Consider the following 22,536-nt stretch of genomic DNA (forward strand, 5'->3'; position numbering starts at 1 on the left):
GAAAAAAAAATAGAATTAGTTTTTTAAAATAAAATAAATATATGTCATAAATTTTTGGTCCATTTTACTCAAAAGGATCCTGGCCGTACGCCACATGATCATATTCATCGGAGGGCTGGGATCAGCCGTAGAACAGAAGCTGACCACCGATGAACGGTGGAGCCATATCGTCTCCGACGTCGGGCGGGGGGTCTCCGCTTCCAAACTTTACCCGAGTGGGACCGTAAATGGTGACCAACAAGAAGAAGGTGTACTAGGTATTTAGTATTTCAGGGGACTGGTAAAAAGAGAGAAGAATTTCGGATGATAAAAAAAGGCATATTGTGACGTCACTCAAACCTCCAAATCGAGAAGAACGCCCGCAGAGATATTGAATCGCCTGCGACAAGATAACTCCGTCCCTTCTCGGAATCAGCAAGAGAGATCTTCCTCCTCTACTGGCTCTCGATCTGTTCTTCTACTCCGGTTTCTAGCTGTTCGATTCTGGGAGCGAGCTAGGGTTGCTGCATCGGGGATGGTGAGGTGGGCGAGGAGTTGCTTGCAGTCGGCGCTGAAGCTGATGAACTCGGTGATTGGTTTGGCGGGGATGGGAATGATCCTCTACTCGCTGTGGATGATTCGGTCGTGGTACAAGGACATCGATGATGGCTACTCCTTCAGCGCCGATTCTTCTCCTCCGTGGTATGTCCAACTTAAACCTCTCTTTGTTTTTGTTTTCTTCAGTTTCCTTCCTTTCTTTGGTCGATTTTGCTCGCGATGGATGCTGATTTGGTAGGTGATCTCTTGATGTTAAAGCAGTAGTAGCTAAGATTGTTTACTTGTATAGTTTCTACTTAGAATCTGGCAGTGAATGTTGGTTTCGCTGTTCAGTTCATTCACGGTGATTCAGAAATCTTCACATGTAGCATCCCTGTGCTTGATTTATTAGTGTGACTAGTTGATGACCAATTGCCCCTCAATTCCTTTTGTTTTCCCGTTGAATCAGGTCAAATTCCAGTTCATCTGGAAATCAACCAGTGTTCGATTCAGATTCCACTTCCTGCATTAACCGCTTGAACCACTATTCTAAACACTGCTACTGCATATTTGCATTGAACTTCACTTTATGTGCCTCAAGAACTGAAGGCTTATGAAGGAATATTCTTTATTTTTGTGCATGGCATTTTAGTTGTGAATTTTACATGCCATTTAAATCTATTTGATGCAGTTGAATGGCTGAACTATATGTCCTCTCATGTTCAGGTTCATTTACACTTTTCTGGGACTTGGAATCTTCCTTTGTTTGATAACATGCGTGGGTCACATTGCTGCAGAAACAGCTAACAGCCACTGTCTTTCTTGTGTATCCTTTTGCTAATTGTACTTCAGGTGTTCTTTTTGTCACTATTATTCTGCTTCATGTTAATTCGTCGGTTATGCCATCTCAAGTATCGATATATCACTTGTTAATAAGGTATATAGCCAGAAAAAAGTTTGATTTGAAGGATATCTTTTATGCTCGAGTAAATACTGTTTATGCTTTCTTGTGTTGCATGTTGATGCACATAAAATTTGGTTAGTTTGCATTTATTTATTTATGTTTCATAATGCCATCTTATTGTTTGTCTTGTATTTAAACACAAAGTATAGACTCCTTTAGCAAGAGTATTACATTTTGATAGGATGGATCTGCTAATGCTATGCTAGGAAACATAATGGTGAGCAAATGCAAAAAATAGTGAAAAGAGATTAAAGATATGCGTGAAGTCTTGAGATCATGTGATTGCATCTAAGTGTGAAATTTGAGATTTTTTTTTTCTCTACTAGCAAATAGTAGGATAACTTCAAACAAGCTATCTTATTTCATATGAATTCACATAACTCCAACGAAATTTTGATTCAATTATTTCTTATTCTACTTAATCAATAACTATTCTTCATTTCTTCCCTTCTCCAAAGAATACCTATTCTTATTCTAGTCAACCTCCAAAGAATATGCATATTAAGGTCGAGCAAAGCGGATTAGAATGGATGAGCAGGACTGGATATAATACATGACATTCCTATTTCTTGTTTAACCCTAATCAGAGATGTAGTACATGATATTCCTCTTTCTGTTACTCATCTTGGAGGGTGCAATTACTGCTGACATACTTCTGAACAGAAACTGGGCGGAGGTATGCATTTCCTGAAAGATGAAAGATTGCCATTTTTTTAAAATTTAAATTGCTTTACTATGCCTCGTTTTGTTATCTCTGTATCAGGATTTCCCAGAGGATCCAACGGGCAAATTTGATGAATTAAAGAAATTCGTGAGATTAAATTACAAAATGTGCAAATGGATAGGTTTGTTGATTGTGGCTGCACAAGTGAGCCTCTTTTTTACACCTACTCATTTCTTGTTGAAACTGTTTTTGGGATTTTTAATAAAAGTTGACGCTACTGTCCTGGGTTAGACACAAATGCGTTATAATTTCACAGCGATGTTATTTTATTTGGATTATTTGCTGCTTTTGCAGTGCACTAGTGTTGTAAATTGAAGTGTTTATAGTTGGGATCATGTTTACCAAAATCATAGTTTCTTCCTTCTAATTCCAGGCATCATCTATCATCACGGCGATGGTGCTCAAAGCTCTCGGACCGGACTGCGAAATCGACTATGATAGTGATGACGACTCTGTAACTGCTCGTTTGCCTCTTCTGAGAAACCAGGTTTTGCGAACTGGTGACGACTCAATATCCTAGCAACAAAGAATGATTCCTGGAATGTAAGTATATTTGAGAGGTTGGCTGTGATCTGGTGTTTTATGTTTGAATCTCAACTCTTTCATGATTCTTTGCAGATCAAGCTCTGAAACATTTTGCCAATCAGCCAATACCTCCCCTCCAGAAGAATATTACATTTTGGTTTGGAGTTTCTCAGTGCTAGCATTCATGTGCTTTGTTATACCCTAACTATCTTCGTAATTGTTGTTCCTAACGTAATATCAAATTATGCTTCTTAGAGCATCTGCAACGGTAGCGTGTTATAACACTAAAAAAATGAAAAAATTTTTTTGCATGCAGAGGCTGATCCACCTCACTGCCACATGAACGCGTTCATGTGAATCACTTTTCCACGTCACTCAAGAATGTTATTAGGGCATTCATAATGCAAGGGCGTTATAATGTCTTCCACCTTATTAAAGAGCATGAGGTCCATTGCCACATACTCATTATAACACCATATCTTTTTCACTTATATTTTTATTAATATTAATACTCATTATTGATCTCATCATCCACTCACATTCCTTTTAAAATTTATAATTTTTTAATAAAAATTAAAATTAATCGCTAATAGTCATTAAAATTAATTATTTAATAAATAATTTAAAAATAAATAAACAAACAAATAAAAAATAAAAAAAAGCATATGGGGTGGGCCACGCTGGCCCACCCAGCGTGGCCCACCCCGCAACCCTTTAACGTGTTCAAGAGTTTGAACGCGTTAAAGGCTTTTAACGCCCCACATCGGCGTAGGGCGTTATAACACAGCTGTTGAACGCGCGTTGCAGATGGCCTTAACGCTCTATTAACGTAGCGTTACATATGCTCTTACAATGGCCATTAGAGCACAGGCATTGGCTGGATTTAGAGCTGCCTGAGATTAAGTAGTTCATATCATTGGTTTAGTTAGCCGGGCTTTGCTTTATTTTTAGGTCTGGTTCAATTCCGGAGTTGTACTCAACTGTCCGGTTCAATTAACGGTTCAGATTCACGCGATATAGGCTCGGCGCCGCCGCCACAGTTCGCCCGTTCACGTCCTCAGCCATGGCGGGTGGCGCCTTCGCCGCCGCTGCCCGCCTCCGCACGCTCTTCCGCCGCTTCAAGACCACCTCCGCTCAGCACGTGGCGGCGCGACACCTCGATCCCACCTTCGAGAAGCTGATGGACGGCTACAAGCACCTCCTGAAGGTGGTGGCCGTCCAGGACCTGATCCTCGCGTCGCCCGCCGCGTCCCTCCCCCTTCCCCTTCTTTCCTCCGCCGCGCCTCGCCTCCGCCTCTCCCGCGGCGCCGCTTACTTCGTCCGTGCCTTCCCCCGCGTCTTCTCCCTCGTCTACGACCCCTCCGCCTCTCAGCCCGTGGTGCGCCTCACGCCCGCCGCCGCCCGCATCGCCTCCGACGAGTCGGCCGCCTCCTCCGCCTCCGATGCCGCCGACCGCCTGCGCAGGCTTCTCTGCATCTCCTCCTCCCGATCCCTCCCTCTGCGCGCGATCTTCAAGGTTTGGCGCGAGCTCGGCCTCCCCGACGACTTCGAGGACTCAGTCATCGCCTGGAATCCCACCGTCTTCGCCCTCCGCACGAACCCTAGAGAGCCCAACACTCACCTTCTCGAGCTCATCGACCAATCCCCGGCTTCCAAATTCATTTCAGCAGCGGAAGAGCGTCGGCGGCGGGATCTTAGCTCGGCTGAGGATCCCGATCGGAAATTCGCGTTCAAGCTAGGGTTCCCTCCAGGGATGAAATTGACCAAGAACTACCGAGCGAAATTGAAGCAGTGGCAGAGGCTGGCGTACCTGGACCCATACGACAACGGAGCGGCGGCGAAGCAAGCGACGGCGCGGGAGAAGAGGGCGGTGGCGATCGCGCACGAGTTCCTGAGCTTGACGGTGGAGAAGATGGCGGAGGTGGAGAAGGTGAGCCAGTTCAGGAATTGGATAGGGATGGATCTGAACATACGGGATCTGTTCCTGGACCACCCGGGGATCTTCTACCTGTCGACGAAGGGCAGGCAACACACGGTGTTCCTCAGGGAGGCCTACGAGCGAGGGAGGCTGATCGATCCGAATCCGATCTACGAGGCGCGCCGGCGGCTACTTGAATTGGTGCTGATGCGCCGCCGAGGAATGGGCGGCGATGGTTCATCGGAGAAGAGGGAGGAAGAAGAGGAGTAGGAAGGTTGGTCCTCGGATCCAGAGGATGCAGTTGTGCATTAGCGAACGATTATGTCATGATTTCAAACAACTGAATTGTTTCGTTAATTAATGACTTTGATTCAAGGTTAAATAAAGTTTCCTTGGGAGGGAGTGGAGTGCATGCTCTCTCTCTTAATTAATTTTTCAAATCGAATAATCTTAGTATAAAATTTTTTATCAAAATAAATTTGAAAATGCAAATGCTGCATCGTTTCATTTATATTAAAGAACATTAATTTATAGTATCGTTTGGTGTGTTTTTTCACTCCACTCCATGAAATCATAATTATTTATGAAAAAATAAATCAAAAAATTAAAATTAATCATGACAAAGAAGAACATATCCATTGTGATAAAAGAGGTAGGGATGCAAAGATAGTGAGGTTTGCCTAGAAGCAGCCACCCTTGAAAGAGTGCGTAATAGCTCACTGATCGAGCGCTCTTGCATCGAAGATGAACGGGATTAAGCGATCTGCCAAAGCTGTGGGATGTCAAAATGCATCGGTAGGTGAGCGTTTCGCCTTAGAGCGAAGCACCCGCGCAAACAAGTGTGGACGAAGCGGAAGCGAGAATGTCGGCTTGAGTAATGCAAACATTGGTGAGAATCCAATGCCCCGAAAACCTAAGGGTTCCTCCGCAAGGTTCGTCCACGGAGGGTGAGTCAAGACCTAAGATCAGGTCGAAATGCGTAGTCGATGGACAACAGGTGAATATTCTTGTACTACCCCTTGTTGGTCCCGAGGGACGGAGGAGGCTAGGTTAGTCGAAGGATGGCTTTCGGTTAAGTTTTTTCAAGGTAAGAAGGGGTAAAGGAAATGCCTCGAGCCAATGTCCGAGTACGAGGCGCTACTGCACGTTATTCACTTCAATAAGTCTATCTCATCATAACCAACTTAACTATGCTTCATAAAATGTCATATAGTTGATTATCGGCAATCTAACACACCGGCGGTCTCCGGTTATTGAAATAGTTCCAAACTTTCTTTTTCGCTGGCCGGTTATTGATTCGGACTCATCGGCGACGATTCCGGATGATCGTCCGATGCGGGGTCGTCATCCGATGGCCGGCGGCAGCGCGTCGTCGCTGGTGATGGCCTGCGAGTTCTTTCAGGCTTTGGCTTCCACTTCTTGCGGTCTAGTCTCCGGAACCAAAATACCAAGCCCCTCCAGCTCCTCCTCCGCCACCGGCCGCCATGGACGCTTATCCTGCTTCAACCTCTCGTAGTACACCGGATTCGATGTCAAGATCCTCAACTTGACGCCGTCGCTGATCTCCAGAACCTCCGGTAGCCCATTGGAGCAGCCCCTCGACAGCCCCACGTCGATCCTGATCGCCCGGGCGCCGCACACCTCGTTGATGCCCTGTTCCTGAATGGTGTGCCCCATCACCATCCGCCTCGCTCCGGGGATCATGGCGAGCACCTCCTCCAGATGGCTACAGTCGCAATCGGATCCGTCGGAGAAGTTGCGCAACCAAACCACCCCTTCCCGGCCTCGCAGGTAGGCCGGCGCTTGGCCTCCGTTGAGCCCCGTGATCCACTCTCTCACCTCCTCGTTGATCTTTTCGAGCCCATGATCGACGTGCTTCTGGAGAAGCCCGCCGTGGACGAACACCGACTCGCCGATCACGAGGACCGTCTGGTTTCCGGCCAGGAATCGGGCAGCTATCGGCCCGTTCGGCCGCAGGGCGGCTATCCGGGCGCGGATCCCCTCCCAAAATTCCTCTTTGATCCCGGGGAAGGACTTGGGCACGCCTTTGAAGGGGTCTCGCGGCGAATCGAGGTCGGCGCAGAGGCGTTTCATGGCGAGGCCGGAGCGATACCAGAAGCCCCAGCGCTTGAACTCGTCGAGGCCGGCGGGGGTGGCGTAGCGGAAGTGGCCGCAGGCGTTCATGATCTCGTGGTTGCCGTGGAGGGTGAGGAGCGCGCCGCCTGCGCGAGCAGCGTCGAGCTTGAGCCGGTGGAGGAGGTAAAGGAGACGGAGCTCGTCGCCGCCGCGGTCGAGGACGTCGCCGACCTGAACGGCTACGGCGTCGCGGCCGGTCCAACGGGCGGAGAAAGGGTCGACGAGTCCGGCGAGGGAGAGGGCCTGGAGGGACTTGGGAAGGTCGCCATGTAGATCCCCGATGGCGACCAGGCGGGAAGGGGCGGGGATACGGGTGGCGGCGGCGGCGGCGGAGAGATTAGGGTTAGGAAAAGGATTGGTAGGAAAGAAGAGACCGGAGACGGAGAAGTCGACGAAGGCGTCGACGAAGGAGGAGAGGAGGATAGGGAGATCGACGCAAACCTGGTCGGACGCCGCCATCATCAGATCAGGAAGACGCGTACGAGCAGGAAAGATGAGGAGCGGATGAAATTACTAAAAATAGAGCAAAATTATCAGAGATCCACGTCTTTTTCAAATGAATTAATTACCATATCTACTTTGTCGAGTTTGATACTCTACCCGAGTGTTCCATATCACACGATCGTTTTTAATGCCCCTGACTCCCGCCGCACCGTCTGGCCACCGTCGGTCCGGGCGCGATCAATGCGCCACGATCGACATAGCAATAACTTGGTGTGCGCCAATTTCCGACCAAATCGCGATTTCCGACCAAATCACGATCGGAGACCGACCGAGAAAAAATTCGATTTGAAATTATGACCAAAATCCGACGCGTGCCACCGCCAGCCGCATTCCGACCAACTTGCACCAAATTCCGATGTCGACCGAAGCGCCGAAAGCAACCCGTTGATGCCCAAGGCATCAATCCAATCCTGGAGACCAAGTGAAATCCAATGAACTCTCTGTTCTTAAGTGAAGGTTTTTGCAAACGATAAGAACACAAGGCCAAAAATAGACTGAAAATCTCTTTTTAAACTTGAATTTAAAGCTTGATCGATAAAGAAGAGGAATTGATTCATCCATTTGTGCCTGCTGCAAAGGCCTTGACAATGCCACTTACTCTCTGGGCAAAGGTTCTGGACACTATCTTCTTTCCTGGAACATGGAAGGGATTGGAGACGGCATCCACATATGCAGCGTGGAATCTCCTGAAGAACTGAACACAAAGTAGAAGAAAATTATAGTTAAGATAATAAATAAGATCCATATATGTAAGTGATCCCACATAGTTTTATCATAATCTTCTGTCACTGCATCAACCTAAAATGTTAACTTGAATAAGAAAGTTTTATATGGCAATAGTGACGTTGTAGATTGTCCAGGAAACCATGACTATAAGACACAGTGAATTGAATTGAAAGTATTTTATCCCCTCATATGACACTAATATAATGCTTTTAGAAAATTTCACAAGAAAGCATGGAGTTCGTATTGTCTATTATTAGTAGAATCCTTTGCTTTGGGAGGATCAATGTTTTCTGCTTGCTTATTTTCAAGATTCATGCAGTTCAAACTAAAAAAGAAAACAAAACACTAAAACTAAAAAAGTTCACAAGGGAATAGTGTATCTTACACTCCTGATATCGGCATCTTTAACATCTAAATCAGTTGTTACCACCAGGAATTTCACCTTTGTGTTAGACAAGTACCCATATCTGCAGGAAAAAAAAGCTAAAATAAAAAAACGACTCCAAAGAGACACTGCGTACAAGCAGATGCAAGCACAATGAGTTTAACCCAAAGAAATGGAAACGACTTACACTTTGTAACTCTCTGTAGGATATAAAAGACCAAGATAACTCTCATTCAGAGTAATCACAGATCTCTTAGGATTATTCACTGCCAAACAGAAAAGAGGAAAAGAAAATTCAGCAGAAGAAATGTAAACATTTGGAAACTATCTCAGGTTGTCAAGTTATGCTGCTATCTCTGATTTTAGTGAGACAGAAGGGTGTTACTTAAAGATTTTGATTCAGTGGATAAGTTTACAATTACGAAGATAACTACTCAAAGCAAGAGTTTAGAAGATGAGTAATCCAGATGGGAATAAAGAGCGAAAAACCAAGAAAGAAAAAAAATAGCAATGTGGGTATCTTTGCAACTGTCCATGTCTAGTCACCCAGATTTACCTCTCATGTCATAATTTGACAGCTAAAACCTAATACTGCTTTAATTTTAGCTTGCTGAGGAAGTTGTGAATTAGCCATGGAATTCATACAATGCCAGTAAACAGGATAGAGAAGTTGCAGTATCTTCACAGTTTAATTGAAAAAAAAAATCCAATAGCATTAACAACTTAACTACAATTTTATTAAGCACTAGATAATATTTATACTTTGCTGAATGTCTACAACTGCGCAAAAATTGATCACAAATTATCTTAACTAATATTGTAAAGTGGCATGACTTGACAGAACTGATCTAGCTTTTCTGAGCATAGGAGTTTCAATAATCAATGAAGATATGCAATTTATATCACATTTCATGGCTTATATGAAAGAAATGGAAGAATTAGCTATAAGTTGTTAGATGCACATCTCAAAGAAGTTCAATCATTACAATGGTGTCTGTCCTTAAAGACCCAAGTAATGTGTTGCCAAAAGTTTTTCAGATCAACAAGAAATTCTGACTCATGCTTGATATGAGAAAAAAAAATACTATGCACACAAGCAAAAAAAAAGCTAAAAGACCAGAACAAATAATTTCATCTTTGAGGGAAACATTTGGGGAAAATGCTTATGATGGCAATGTTTTCCTCCATTGTGTTTGTTGTCTCAATTATAGAGTAAAAGCTACCCACATAATAGGAAAACCAAGATCCATGGAAGATTTATATTTTCAATCAATGGCATGACAAAAACAATCACTCTTCACATATTTATATAGTGGCCTTGCCACATATAAAATAGAATATCTTAATAACACAAAAAACTACCCAAAGCTAATTCCACAAGTATTATCATAAAAAATCATACTTCAAAAAAATCAAACATTATAGATTTCTACTTTACTCTGTACCAATCAGCAACATTTTTGAATAGGAATTGAAATATATGCAATAAGAATCTATTGACTTCGCTTAATAGGCTGGAGGTGTCATATTGCAGACCAACCTGAAAAGACTTTAAGGATCCAATTACTTGGGCGAAAGATATGAGGGAAAGGAAGGACAGGATCATAAAATTACATAGGGAGCTTCATCATTTATATAATACTTTTGGCACTTTTCCTCCTCTCCCTTTTATCTTCCATACAAGTAATCAGACCCTGAAAGCTAGTTCCACACTATTTGAATGGTTAATGTATTCATTCCATCTAACTCTCTTTGTTGATCATAATAACAGTGAGCTCTACTTTCATTCCTAGGATTTCAGCATAGATTTCACTCCTACAAATTGAATTCTTCACAGACGAATAGTTCTAGGCATTTAGCTCATCAACCACAGTTGATTTCCACTTGAATCAATGTGAAATGCTTCATCACTTCTTGGTATTTTGTTCTGTCAAATCAAGTGATGTTCTAGCATTCTGTGTTGAATGTGTTCCGTAGATAAAAAATGGACTTTTTTTTTGAATGATGCACCTGATTGATTGATCCAGTGAGCAATACATTTGTTTTATTTTTGAATTAGTTAACAAAAACTTTTCAATACAAAAGCATTGCAATACATTTCTAAGCGCTAGCTCAGTTTCTTGGAAATCAAACTTATCCATCAGATGTTATTTATAGAACAATTCCAAGGTCTTATGTGAACGGGGAAAAACAGGTAGGCACAGGCTTGATAATTTTCATAATCGTCCAACAAATCTATCAATTCCTAAAGAGATGTAAGTGACCAGAGACAAATCAGGGTTATCTTCACCAAAATTTCCCCCTAAAATCGATTATTCCATCCAAATCCATATACTTTGAGTGAAAGATAGAAGAAGAGTGGAAGAACAAGAGAAACCTCTCTCATCGATGACGTCGAGCGAGCAGTGGACGATATGGTGGAGCTTGAGGGCATCGTTGGCATTGGTGAAGCTCTGCAGGTAAAGCGGGTTGTTCTGCGGCATGCGAGAAGCATCACAAAGGCGCTCAGATACAGACGACGGCGAAACGCCTTGTTTTTGTTAGCCAGAGTCGTAGAAGGCAGACCTGGTGACCGACGACGGCGACGCACGCGATCATCTCATCCGAGATCCTTTGACGACGGCGCGATCTCGACGCTGCGACTCCGGTGAGCGAAAGCGGTGGTAGTTGGATCCGATCAAAATTCCCAAATTCTCCGACTTGCCTTGCTTTCGGCGAGTAAGAGGGGGGAGGATCTCGTGTATCCTTCGAGTAAGCAAACACAGAATCTTGGCGTGTGATTGGTCGATAGAGAGGGACCACTGCATTCGAGCAGTACGCTGCGAGAACGCGGCTGACACTGATTTCGTACAAGTTCAATTTTAGAAGAACATTTCCCATACAAACGGACGGACAAGATGGCGTGTAAGAGTAAGACAGTTCAAAATCTCACCGTCGATGCTGCCCCTGCTTCCGCTGGGTGTGAAATTTAAAAGTATATAATTTTTTAATACCTTTTTTTAAAAATGAAAAATAATTAAATAAATAAATAAGCAGGCAAACAGCTCGAATAGTTAACGAGCTGTCGCGCAACCTTCGCAGCCGTTTCGAGTTCCGACCTCGTGCTTTGCTCCCAACGAGGATATTTTGCCCACTTCTTCCGAGCCCTAGATCTCCGCCCTCGACGAAACTAGTTGGCCGCGATCGGGGTACTCGTAGCCGGTCGCCGGCAGTTTTTCGGATCTGAAGTCTCGCGGCGGCCGCGGCGACTGAATCTGGTCGCCGTGGACTGGGTTTTGGTCTTCGCTTGTAATGCGGCGCCTGGTCGCCGAGGAGCGTGGCGGGAGCTGAAGTTGGCGCATTTGCGTTCTCGACCGAGTACCTAGCAGGATCGATCTTGATTGGTACTGGTGCCGAATCTTGCTGAGAGGAGTTCCTTTTCGAAGATGGACTTGTCTGATATTAGCGAGGAGTTGGCCCGCGCGGAGGGGCAGATCAACGATATTTTTCGGGCATTATCGTAAGAATAAATTTCTTCCCTGAAAGACTACAATTTTGTAGTGACAGCTTAGGAAAATTTTTGGGTCTAGTTAGAAAAATGTTTTTTTTTAAGTTTATTTTTTACACATTGAAACTGATCATCCCTAGTTCAAGTGTTCAACCAACATTTATTGCCAAATATGGTAGGTAATTGACCATACAAAGCTAAGGCGATCAGTCTAGATAAATTTGGTATTTTTTGAATGTCGTAGGCCTAACAATTCAATGAGGGAAATAAGCTATAGACACTATGACTCGTAATTTATTTTTTCCATTTCTGTTTCTTTCTAAGAGGAAGAAACACCAAATACATGATGCTATTGGTTTTGACATCTTATCATCAACATTTAGACCAAAAAAATTAAAAATCGTAATATCACCACTACAGTGAATTGGAGTAAATTATAAGCTTTGTAGATCTATCAGTCATATATTGCCTTGATATTTTTTACTGTTTTGTGATGGGTGAATCATCTAATGACTGATTACAATGATGGGTATACCTTGTAATAACTGATCACATTGGTCAACGTTTATACAGAAATGGATTTCAGAAACTGGATAAGATCAGGGACTCCAACAGACGAAGTAGACAATTAGAGGAACTGACTGACAAGATGAGGGAATGCAAGAGGTACTTTCTTATAGATATACACTGCCTAATGTTCCAGAGTCATCACTATTATTGTATTTTCTTGGTGATCTTCTTGCCACTCTTTTATTGATACCTGAATTGATTTTCATTCTGCATCTATAATTTCTTCAATTGGGCACAGTTATTTTACTTCATGACTGACCATTGAAAGGGGAGGCAATACAAAAAATGTCTATTTGCAATTTTTGCAATATTAAATATAAAAAATGTGAGTGACTTGCATCATTGTAATTAGTGACATGACAAGCAGTTGGGAAGTCTAAGATGCAGTTAGGTGTTCTGTATGCAATTAAAATTCTTGGTGTGGGTCTAGATCTGGTTTTGCGACAGAGAAAATTGGCTTAGTGTATCTTTAGTTGTTTTGTTTAAAAGCTCCAAGTTATTCTATTTTTTCTAGATCTAGTCGATAGCAAATGTGCTCTAAGATAGACAGATGATAAGTGTTGCAACAAAATTAATTATGCCATTTCATTGTAAACTTGCCCAATTATCAATCTTAAAATAAGAAATTTTTCATCTTTTGTATGCCAGGCTCATCAAAGAGTTTGAAAGAGTCATGAAGGAAGAGGAGAATAGGAATACTCATGACACAAACAAGATGCTGAATGAGAGGAAACAATCAATGGTGGATTTTCCTCCTTAAATTCTGGAGTATTAATCATTTTTGTAAACATCAATGTACTAATTCATTAGCTTTGTTTGACAGATTAAAGAACTAAACTCATATGTTGCTCTGAAAAAACAGTGAGTAGCTCTGTCTTTCCTGTTCTTTCTTCAGATGAACGTAATAGAATGATGTACTTGTTTCAAAATTGTTTCTGTTTAACTTATCTACTAAATAATAGTTATGGGACAATTTCTGAACTCCAGAATTGGGCTTCATACTGTGTATGCATTTCCCTTAAAAGCTGCTGCAGCAACAAACTAGTTGGTTTGATTATTTGTAATTATGTGCTTCACTTCATCAAGGGTTTCAAGCCACTAAGGCTTTTAAGGCCTTTTGTTTCCAGATTTTTTCACTATGGTTAATCTAGTATGAGATTGAATTCTTCTTTTTCATCTTCTTGAAAGATATGACTCCTTTCTATATAATGAGGACTAGATAGAAGAACTAAGTTTGTGCTATTTAATTGTGCTAGTCATCGTGTGAAATACATCTATGGACAATTAATCAGGACTTAAACTTCAGTGTTATTCTAGTGAATAGCAATATCTTCCAAATAACTCAAGAGATTCACTAAGTTCATCAAGAAATTGCAATGCTTAACACTTCCATCTTGATTTGTTATATTTTCATGATATTTATTTCAGTATACACTGAATCTTTCATCTCTTGGACATTTGGTTTGACTTTGGTAAAGTTGATTGGGTAGATATGCTTCATTTGACAAACCCAAATTGAACATATGAATTTGTTATTGCCACATGCTTGATTTGAATCAAGACTTTCTGCTCTAGTACTGTGTCAAAATTAATTGAATTTATCCTAAAGCTCGAGCTCTTAGGAAAAGAGCTATTTGTGTAATACATCCTTAACAGACTTGATTTTTTTTTTTTTTGTGTGTAATATATCCTTAACAGACTTGATTCTTTTTTTTTTTCTTTTTAAACCATGTTCAAAGACTTTTGTAATCTAGTTAACTAAGATTACTGAAATTTCTTATCTAATACTTTCACATATCCTTTCAAAAAGTTTTCTTTTGTTGATTACAGGCATGCAAGTGAAAATAAAAGGATTGATCTCTTTGATGATCCTGGTGGTGGAGATGGGTTTGGTGAAGAAAACGTTTTGTTGGCATCATGTATGTATTCTTTAGTATCCAGTTAAAAATGCTTCATATAAATGTGAGAAGACAAAAGAAAGATTAGGATTTTATCATTTGTTTCTAAGAGTTGAGAAATGCCGGAAAGTGACTGATTTTGGTCATTTTGCTAAGAGGAAGAAGATGCTAGATGAAGCAAAAATAAGTTTGATGTTGGCTCCAAGATTTGAGAGAGATTTTTTGATAAGAAATATATAATATATTATTGGATCAAAGTAAAAGTTTTTACAAAAGTGTATTCTGTTGGAACTCATAGAAGAACTTAAGTTCTAAATCTAGAGTTTTGGGGAAAGATTGGAGATTCATTTTCCTAGCTAGTTTCCTTGGACACTGTATGAACTTGGACCTCCGGGTCATATGCAATGCACAAGCAATGCAGTGTTCTGCACAACAATGCCTGGCCACTTTTATTGGTTGCAATGGGCACTAACCAGCAACCAAATTTTTCAAAGAATCTTAAGGATTAAGGTAATTATTATTGTTTTGTTGTGTAAAACTGACACTTTCAATGATTAAAGAGATGAGAGAGCTTATCCAGTTGGACAGATCTGATGGCTCGGAGAAAAGGATGCACCTACTTCTGGCAATGTTAAAGGTAGCCTACGTCTGTAATACTTCTTAGCCTGAAGAGGGAGAAACCTTTAAGTCATCTCTAGCATGGAGCAAATGGGAGAACAACAAATAAATGGGCCATGGCCACATACCCAATTCGATGTCGGACATGTTGGGAGACTTATGAACACCATGCAACCACAAAGGAAAGTTAGGATGCAAGTAATATCTCAAGATGTGGTGAACAAAAAGTTTCTTTGAAGTAAATTTGATAATTCTTGCATGGCTGATAAAGAAAGTTGACTTTAGGAGAGTATATGGTCTGATGCCAAGTGGAGGGATAAGAATTTAACTTCATACCTAATGAATACATATACGGAACTAACCTATATTCACAGAGCTATTACTCTGATAAGTCTAACAGAGTTAATAAATCTATCTTCTAGGGTCTTCGTTTTTTCTCTCTGAAAGAAATGATTGGGGCAAACAGAAACCTGAATTTGTTTCTCTTATATACAATGTCTCAGCTATGACCAATCAACAATTGATGGACCATGGAAACCGTCTGATGGATGAAACTGATCAGACTATTGAAAGGACAAAGAAGGTTGGTATCTCTATTCACACATTCTCTTGGGCCTATGTTACCCTTTTTCATCTCCTGTTTATTTTTACCTGAGTCGTACGGATCTAATTCTTGCAAGTTATACTGTGAAATGTATCCTCAGATCTGTTTAGATAATGATATACTGTGGTAATGGTTTTCACATATTGAAGGCTTTTAATTATTTTCTTGTTTAAAAGTCATTTTTCTGTTATGTGCTGTTCAATGAGGCTCATGTTCATATATTTAGAGAAGGTGCATTAGTTCTTAAGCTCTAATGCAATCTGCACCCTTTTTCAATTTTATAAAATCGTGCTACTGATCTGCCATACTTTATGGATTAGAGTTTTGGGTCGTGAGGGAGCAATACATAACAAAAAAAGTTAATGCAACGAGGATGAAAATCTTAGTATGGATGTGTGTGGTTGTTAGAAATGAAAAAATAAATTAACTATTAAGTAGAAATTAGGTGTAGCTGCAATAGTTGATAAAAGGAAAGTAAATAAGTTGAGGTTGTACAAATATGTTCAATGAAGGTTAATATATTCTATAGTTAGAAGGTTGAATCTATTAGAATGAAATGTGTAACGTGTAAGGGGAGATCAAAGAAAACATAAGTCAGGCAGGATAAAAATGATTTAATTAATTTAGACACTGTTAGTGATATAACTTTTCATAAAATACAATGGCGTGAAAAGAGTCATGTAGTAGACTCCAGATAGTTGGGACAAGTATGACTTGATCATGATGATGTCTTCTTCAATAAGGAAAAGGAAACTAACTTCTCTTATTGTTTATTGGTTTCCTAATGAACTTAGTAGTCCTCTTTCTAGTTATTAATTCGGAAATTTATTGACCAATTTTTATATACAGGTTGTTGAACAGACTGTCAATGTAGGAGCAGAAACAGCAGCTGCTCTGAAGGCTCAGGTCTGTCCTTTGTTACCTTATAAGCTAGTAATAACAATCAATTTACATTGAAACACATTTCTTCTACTGTTTACAAATTTTCATAATATTGCAGACTGAGCAAATGAATAGAGTTGTGAATGATCTGGATTCAATCCACTTTTCGATAAAGAAAGCAACTAAACTTGTGAAGGAAATCGGCAGACAGGTAGTTTTTTCAAGAACTTGTTTCCACGGTTCTTTATTTTTCCTGTTTTGGTTCCATGATTCCTATTCTGGATTTTAGGTTGCAACTGATCGGTGCATAATGGGGATGCTTTTCCTTATAGTGATGGGAGTCATAGCAGTTATAATTGTAAAGGTGCATCATTCATATCCTTATTCTAAATTCCTAGAATATGTTAACCTCTTGATTATTATTTACTTGATTGAATATTTCAATTAAAATCGATTGCTAATGATCCATTTGGTTCACAGAATAGAATAGAGAAGGAATAAGATACCTATTCCTAGGGAATGATTAGAATAATTATATTCTTTAGTTTGTTGTGTGGAAATGTTATAAAGAACAAATAAGGAATACTTTATACAATGATAAATATTTTATCCAGCAGTTCTTCCAGATTGTAGGATCTGTTTGGTTTGACTCTAGATTGATCCTTTGTGCCAGAAGGGTTCATTCGTCCAGTCCGGAACTAGAATGATCTGCCACTTCCATCCATTCTTGTCCATCCTAACCGACTCAACAAGTCCATTTTGGCCTATCTGACCACACTGAGACCTTATGCCTCATGATCAAACGGATCGATTGACTCGATTGACTCTTTGCTCATATATATATATATATATATATATATATATAGGAAATCACATTCTGTAGAAATTGACGTTCTGAATTCATTTTTATAACTAACCATATGAATTACTTACTCTATGAAAATTCATAAGAATGGAATAACTTTCCAAAACAAACACATTATAAATCTTTTGTTTTAGCGCAGCATATTTAACCTAAATTTAGTTGCTTTTCTGGTCAAATTTTATTTTATTTTATTTACAAATATATACAAAATTGCATTGTTAGTTAAAACCATCAACTTTCCTCCTTTTTAGTTGAAAGACCAACTCATTCACTTCTGACTAGATTTTTTTTCCCCTGTCTTTTGGATCAATGTCCTCATTCATTACTATAAATAGTTTCTAACAATTTTCTCCATTTTTCCAGCTGGTGCATCCAAATAACAAAGACATCCCGGATATTCCTGGACTTGCTCCTCCAGCTGCCAGGAAACTTCTTTAATCTCAGTGGGATTCTATATGTTTTCCATATGCAATCTAGTATTTGCCATCCAATATCTGTACTTAAGGTCTTAAAGATAATTTATACATATAAGTTTTCACAGCATTTTGTCTACAAAGATGTGTATGGTTAATTGGTATGGATCTTAAAAACTATTGTCTTTATTTTGTCCGAGTGTGAGTTTCTCAAATTATCTTTTTACACACATACACAGGCCCGTGTAACTTATTTATTAGGGTTGAAAATAAATCTAACGGAAGCAAATTTAGTTGAATTTATTTATGTTTATTCAATATACAAGATTAATTAAATAAGTAAATTTGGATGATTCGTTAGATTCTTGAAAGGAATAAGTTTAGGGTTAGATTTGTTAAACTAAATGAATAAGTTCAAATATATATGCATTTAAGTTGTTAACGTGCGATGTACTAAAAATGTGTACTTCATTATTAGAGTTGTAAATGAATTAAGTGAATATTCATAAATAAGGTTTAGTAAGAGTTTATTTATATTTGTTTAATATATACAAGATTAATTAAATGAATAAATTTGAACAACTTGTTAAATTAAATGAACATACTTAAATATATATATGTTTAGTTCATTACCATTATGAATAATATTTATAAATAATATTCATAAATAATATTCATAAATAATATTATTGAAGCATGCCCATTAATAAAATTTTTATTAACATATTAAATAAATAAAGAAACTTTCAAAATAAATAAAAAATATTATCAAACTCAATAACTTTAAAATATTAAAATTTTAAATAATAAAAAAAATTTTAAATTGAGAGTTTGATAATATGTAAATGAATCAAGTTCGAGTTCGTAATAAAAAAGAAATCAAATCAAACTTGAATAATCATTTCAACGGTATGATATATTTTTAAACTTTATTAAATTTGACCATTACTTTATCAAATAAGCTTCAACATTATAAAATTTAACTTTGGCTTGTGTACAACCTTACTCATTGATGAGGAACACATGGAAACAAAAACAATACTTTGCTATACCGCCCATACAACATAGAAGATTTAAACATAAGCTGAGTTGATATGAGCTTCATTTAATTAATACCCAAATAGTTTTGGACTCCAAAATTTTTAAATTAGAAAAATAAAAAAATATAAGAGAAAATTTAATAAAATATTAGGAACGACATAAAATATATCGTAAATTAGAGGAAAGACCCAGCAAATATCGCAGGAGGTGTGGGTCTGGGCACGTGAATTGATGAGGTATTGGGCTATTAACAGGCTCAATTCGGCCCATTTGTGATCAGCCCAACGTCAAAGATGTGGGGCCTACTTAGACTGCGAGAACACGTACGGGAGCTAGGTCTCGTCCGACCATGTCGGGAAGGAGCCGTATGCCCCCTCCGCGCGCCCCCGCTCCTCCTCCGCCCCTCCGCGACGTCCCCCCGCCTTCTCTCTTTCCTGGCCCGGCCCTCCTGCCGATCCACCCCGCCGCCCTTCTCGAGGAGGCTGCCAGAGACGGTCCGCCCTTCGGCCTCCACGGCGGTCGACCGCCCCCTCACCCTGCCGTCATCGAGGAGCACCTAGCCGTCCAGCACCAGGAGATCCAGGGCCTTCTCGCTGACAACCAGCGACTCGCCGCCACGCATGTCGCACTCAAGCAGGAGGTCGACGCGGCCCAGCACGAAATCCGCCGCATGTCTCACGCCTTCGGATCTATGCAAGCAGATAAAGATCTTCAGATCCGAGAGGTACGCCCAATTTCATAATTTCGGTTCTTGTTTATAAAGGGGGAAGCGGATTAAGTTTCTGTTTGCTTTGCAAATTAAATTACCTCCTGAGAAGGTTTATGAGAAGTCTATGAAGCTGGAATCGGAACTTCGGTCAGTGGAAGCTATGAAGGGTGAGCTGATACAGACACGCGGGGACATACAGAAGCTCACTGCAGCTAAGCAGGAGCTGACAGGTCAAGTGCAGGCGCTCGCTCAGGAGTTGTCGCGGGCATCGGCAGAGTTGCAACAGGCGCCTGCTATTAGATCTGAGATTGAAGCCACGAAGCAGGAGATTCAACGGGTGAGGTAACATTCACATACCATGCTCACGATGCTGTTTGCTATCTTTTTTTCTTTCTTTCTTTTTTGATAATTTCTATTGTTGTTTGACTGGTTAGGCTGAGCATCAGCATAGAGACGAAATATGTATTATGCAAAAAAAAAATTGTGGGAATTTGAAATATATTATGATAGATTTGTATACTCTGTATGGTTCATATATGGAATTTATTATGAACATCTCATATTGATGGCAAATAGTTATGTTTACTTCAAAATGGATATATGAGATTTGCATTGTTCAGAAGTTAATTTCTGCAGATATCAGATATCATCAGTATTTAATTTATATGTCTTGAAGTCTTTCAAAAGCCCATTAATGTTTTGTAACCATTTAAATAATCAGTATTTATGCCAATGTGTTATATTACAAGAATATGAGCCAGAAGATGGCTGTAGATTTAGCAGTCCAACTTAAAAAGCCTAATCTGATTAGATGAGATTGAAATAAACCCTTTGTCCCGCTTGTGCCTTTTGATATTTGTCATCTTAGATTGAAATTTTGATACTGTGGGCAACCAATGATTTGAAGGGCTGCTATAGAGTATGAGAAGAAGGGATATGCTGAGAATTATGAACAAGGACAAGTGATGGAGAAAAACTTAATTTCAATTGCTCGGGAGGTTGAGAAGCTAAGAGCTGAAGTCGCTAATGCTGAAAAAAGGACAAGAGCTGCAGCTGCTGCTGGAAATCAAGGTTGGTTTTTGTTTTTTTAATTTATTATCTTTCATTCCTTAAGTTCTAATATGCTTCTTTGCTGGTGCTGTTGTCTTGGTCCTCTTCCTTGGAGATGTCCATAGCAATCATTGTCTCAATTAAATTGAAGCTATTTCCAGTGGGTCATCTGCCTTAATCATGATGTTATGAAAACATATGCAAAAGATGTTACACCATCTAAGTAAGCAATTAATTATTCTCAATAACCAAAGTTTCATCAGCAAACTAGTCGACCACGTAAACTGTCTCAATAACCTTTTCTTCTTGCAAATTCCAAACCTTTCAGTTCTAGTGCACGGGCAGATCTTCTCGAAAACTTTTGTTGGTAGTTTTTGGGCAGTTTAATGAAAATGCAGATACTGATAGTTAATTGGAAAATCCTACAACATTTTTTATGGTTATCTATTGCCACTGTAATCTTACTGTCATGCTTGAAATTAAAGATGAATTTCTAGAAAACAAAAGAGATCATAATGAAACTGTTCTTTCATATGCTTACACTTCTACATTTTACTCTGTGTCATATTGCTGTTTTCAAAGGATTAACATAGTTTTAGTCTGGAACAGAAATTTTGTATCAATCGAGTTGTAAACTGTTCTATTTGGGTTTGCCTCTAAATATATATTATTTTAATTTTACTCCAATAGAAAGTGTCTAAGTATTAGTTTTTATGCCTAGGTATGAATGAGGAACCTAACAGTTTGTGGAGTTTAAATTGGCCACAGATGCCCTAATATAAACTGGCTAAAATATTTTCAGAATTGACATCCAATTCTTTCAAGCAGCAAATTCTTTCTTTCTTCCTGGTATAAGATAGGGAATGAAAGGAGATCCTTGATTCCTGCCAAATAAACCTAATCCCAAAGCCTCTACTGTCTGTTATCGTTCTGATCACATAGGATCTCCATCTTCTCTAGACCTTCCAGTCGAAAGTTGTTTTAAATTCAGTTAGCATAGAATACTTTGAAATAGCATATTTCTTGCTTGAATCTACGTTATACATGTTTCTCTGCCGTGATGTGTCTCACAAATTTAGTTAACTTCATTTGTCGAAATCATAGCTGCAGGTTATGGCGGAAACTACAGCATTCCTGATCCCAGCCATGGTGGAAATCAATATCCATATGGCTATGGCATGAATCCAGTAAGTTTTCCCACACTATCAATGTAAATTTGATGGTTGGATGCGAGCAAAAGCATTCATTTATCTCTAAACCTCAGGTTGCCGGAGCGGCAGATGCTGGCCCTCAGTATGGATCTGGGCATCCTTGGGGCGCATACGACATGCAAAGAGATCATGGGCGGAAATAAAAGGCTCATCTCACAAGTGCTGCTACGAATTGGTCTATATCATCCTATGGATGCAAAGTGAGACCTACCTAATTAACTATCCTGAGTGTTGGTATTAAAAAATATACGGAGTAATGTTGACGACAATTGTAGTAGCCTTATTTACTGAATCGGGTAGCTGCTTTGAGTAATTGTTTTATCAGATGTATGGTCGTTCCATTTTGGTCGACAGTAAGGATGGGGTTCTTCTTCTGGTCGATTGTTCTTATGGTCTTTCTTAGAGTTGAATGTATCGTGACTAACTTTGTTTGGCTGAATCCTCTTTTGTAGAGTTGAATGTCATAAATAATTGAGGTACATTGCTCGACAGACAGTATCGTCGTTTGTAGAGTTCAATGTCTTCAATGATGGAGACTAACATTTGAGCTGGCTTATCTCGTTGCAGATTGGTTGATCCTTTGTGTTCAACGAAGGGATGAGAATTATTATAGAACCGATTTTAATGTTTTAAATTAATAAACTTGTGTTTTTGCACCTAAATTATAATGAGAATAATTATGGGTATGATAATAGAGCTAGGTTTAAAAGGGGGAAAAATCATAAATGCCCTTTGAAAATGATGAAATAGCACATTCATCCCTTTATATATATGAATAATATTTCTGACT

At 39.7% G+C, this 22,536-nt stretch overlaps 6 protein-coding genes across 7 annotated transcripts; 4 read left to right on the forward strand and 2 right to left on the reverse strand.

Moving 5' to 3' along the window:
- Positions 1 to 355: 355 nt before the first annotated feature.
- On the forward strand, positions 356 to 2,977 carry LOC141825164 (tetraspanin-19-like). Its single transcript, XM_074712548.1, has 6 exons — positions 356 to 681; positions 1,243 to 1,342; positions 2,076 to 2,156; positions 2,244 to 2,348; positions 2,578 to 2,747; positions 2,823 to 2,977. The coding sequence occupies exons 1-5, from the start codon at positions 515 to 517 to the stop codon at positions 2,722 to 2,724; spliced, it is 600 nt and encodes a 199-aa protein (XP_074568649.1). The 5' UTR covers positions 356 to 514; the 3' UTR covers positions 2,725 to 2,747; positions 2,823 to 2,977.
- Positions 2,978 to 3,792: 815 nt separating this feature from the next.
- Positions 3,793 to 5,041, forward strand: LOC141825218 (protein ROOT PRIMORDIUM DEFECTIVE 1). Its single transcript, XM_074712604.1, has one exon. It carries the CDS (start codon positions 3,793 to 3,795, stop codon positions 4,915 to 4,917), a length of 1,125 nt encoding a protein of 374 aa, XP_074568705.1. The 3' UTR covers positions 4,918 to 5,041.
- A 944-nt stretch (positions 5,042 to 5,985) lies between these two features.
- Positions 5,986 to 7,288, reverse strand: LOC141824104 (shewanella-like protein phosphatase 2). The gene has a single exon (XM_074711338.1). It carries the CDS (start codon positions 7,243 to 7,245, stop codon positions 6,046 to 6,048), a length of 1,200 nt encoding a protein of 399 aa, XP_074567439.1. The 5' UTR covers positions 7,246 to 7,288; the 3' UTR covers positions 5,986 to 6,045.
- Positions 7,289 to 7,692: 404 nt separating this feature from the next.
- Positions 7,693 to 11,089, reverse strand: LOC141824105 (uncharacterized). Its single transcript, XM_074711339.1, has 5 exons — positions 10,964 to 11,089; positions 10,776 to 10,872; positions 8,586 to 8,664; positions 8,399 to 8,480; positions 7,693 to 7,981 (listed from the first exon to the last, which is right to left on the reverse strand). The coding sequence occupies exons 1-5, from the start codon at positions 10,994 to 10,996 to the stop codon at positions 7,841 to 7,843; spliced, it is 432 nt and encodes a 143-aa protein (XP_074567440.1). The 5' UTR covers positions 10,997 to 11,089; the 3' UTR covers positions 7,693 to 7,840.
- Positions 11,090 to 11,471: 382 nt separating this feature from the next.
- LOC141824131 (putative plant SNARE 11) lies at positions 11,472 to 17,932 on the forward strand. The gene is made up of 10 exons (XM_074711369.1): positions 11,472 to 11,897; positions 12,459 to 12,551; positions 13,104 to 13,197; positions 13,279 to 13,316; positions 14,286 to 14,374; positions 15,475 to 15,554; positions 16,425 to 16,481; positions 16,576 to 16,668; positions 16,747 to 16,821; positions 17,686 to 17,932. Exons 1-10 carry the CDS (start codon positions 11,824 to 11,826, stop codon positions 17,758 to 17,760), a joined length of 768 nt encoding a protein of 255 aa, XP_074567470.1. The 5' UTR covers positions 11,472 to 11,823; the 3' UTR covers positions 17,761 to 17,932.
- Positions 17,933 to 19,107: 1,175 nt separating this feature from the next.
- On the forward strand, positions 19,108 to 21,986 carry LOC141824354 (protein FLX-like 1). Of its 2 annotated transcripts, none has more exons than XM_074711624.1 (5): positions 19,108 to 19,500; positions 19,595 to 19,827; positions 20,393 to 20,556; positions 21,640 to 21,722; positions 21,800 to 21,986. In XM_074711624.1, the coding sequence occupies exons 1-5, from the start codon at positions 19,126 to 19,128 to the stop codon at positions 21,887 to 21,889; spliced, it is 945 nt and encodes a 314-aa protein (XP_074567725.1). In that variant the 5' UTR covers positions 19,108 to 19,125; the 3' UTR covers positions 21,890 to 21,986. The 2 variants fall into 2 exon arrangements, with proteins under 2 accessions (XP_074567725.1, XP_074567724.1); XM_074711623.1 differs by having other exon boundaries at positions 19,116 to 19,500; positions 21,646 to 21,722.
- The last annotated feature ends 550 nt before the right edge of the window (positions 21,987 to 22,536 follow it).

The sequence above is a fragment of the Curcuma longa genome, chromosome 3, assembly GCF_044706935.1.
Source record: "Curcuma longa cultivar G26 ecotype Majalengka, Jawa Barat chromosome 3, ITB_CL_G26_1.1, whole genome shotgun sequence".
Taxonomy (NCBI): domain Eukaryota; kingdom Viridiplantae; phylum Streptophyta; class Magnoliopsida; order Zingiberales; family Zingiberaceae; genus Curcuma; species Curcuma longa.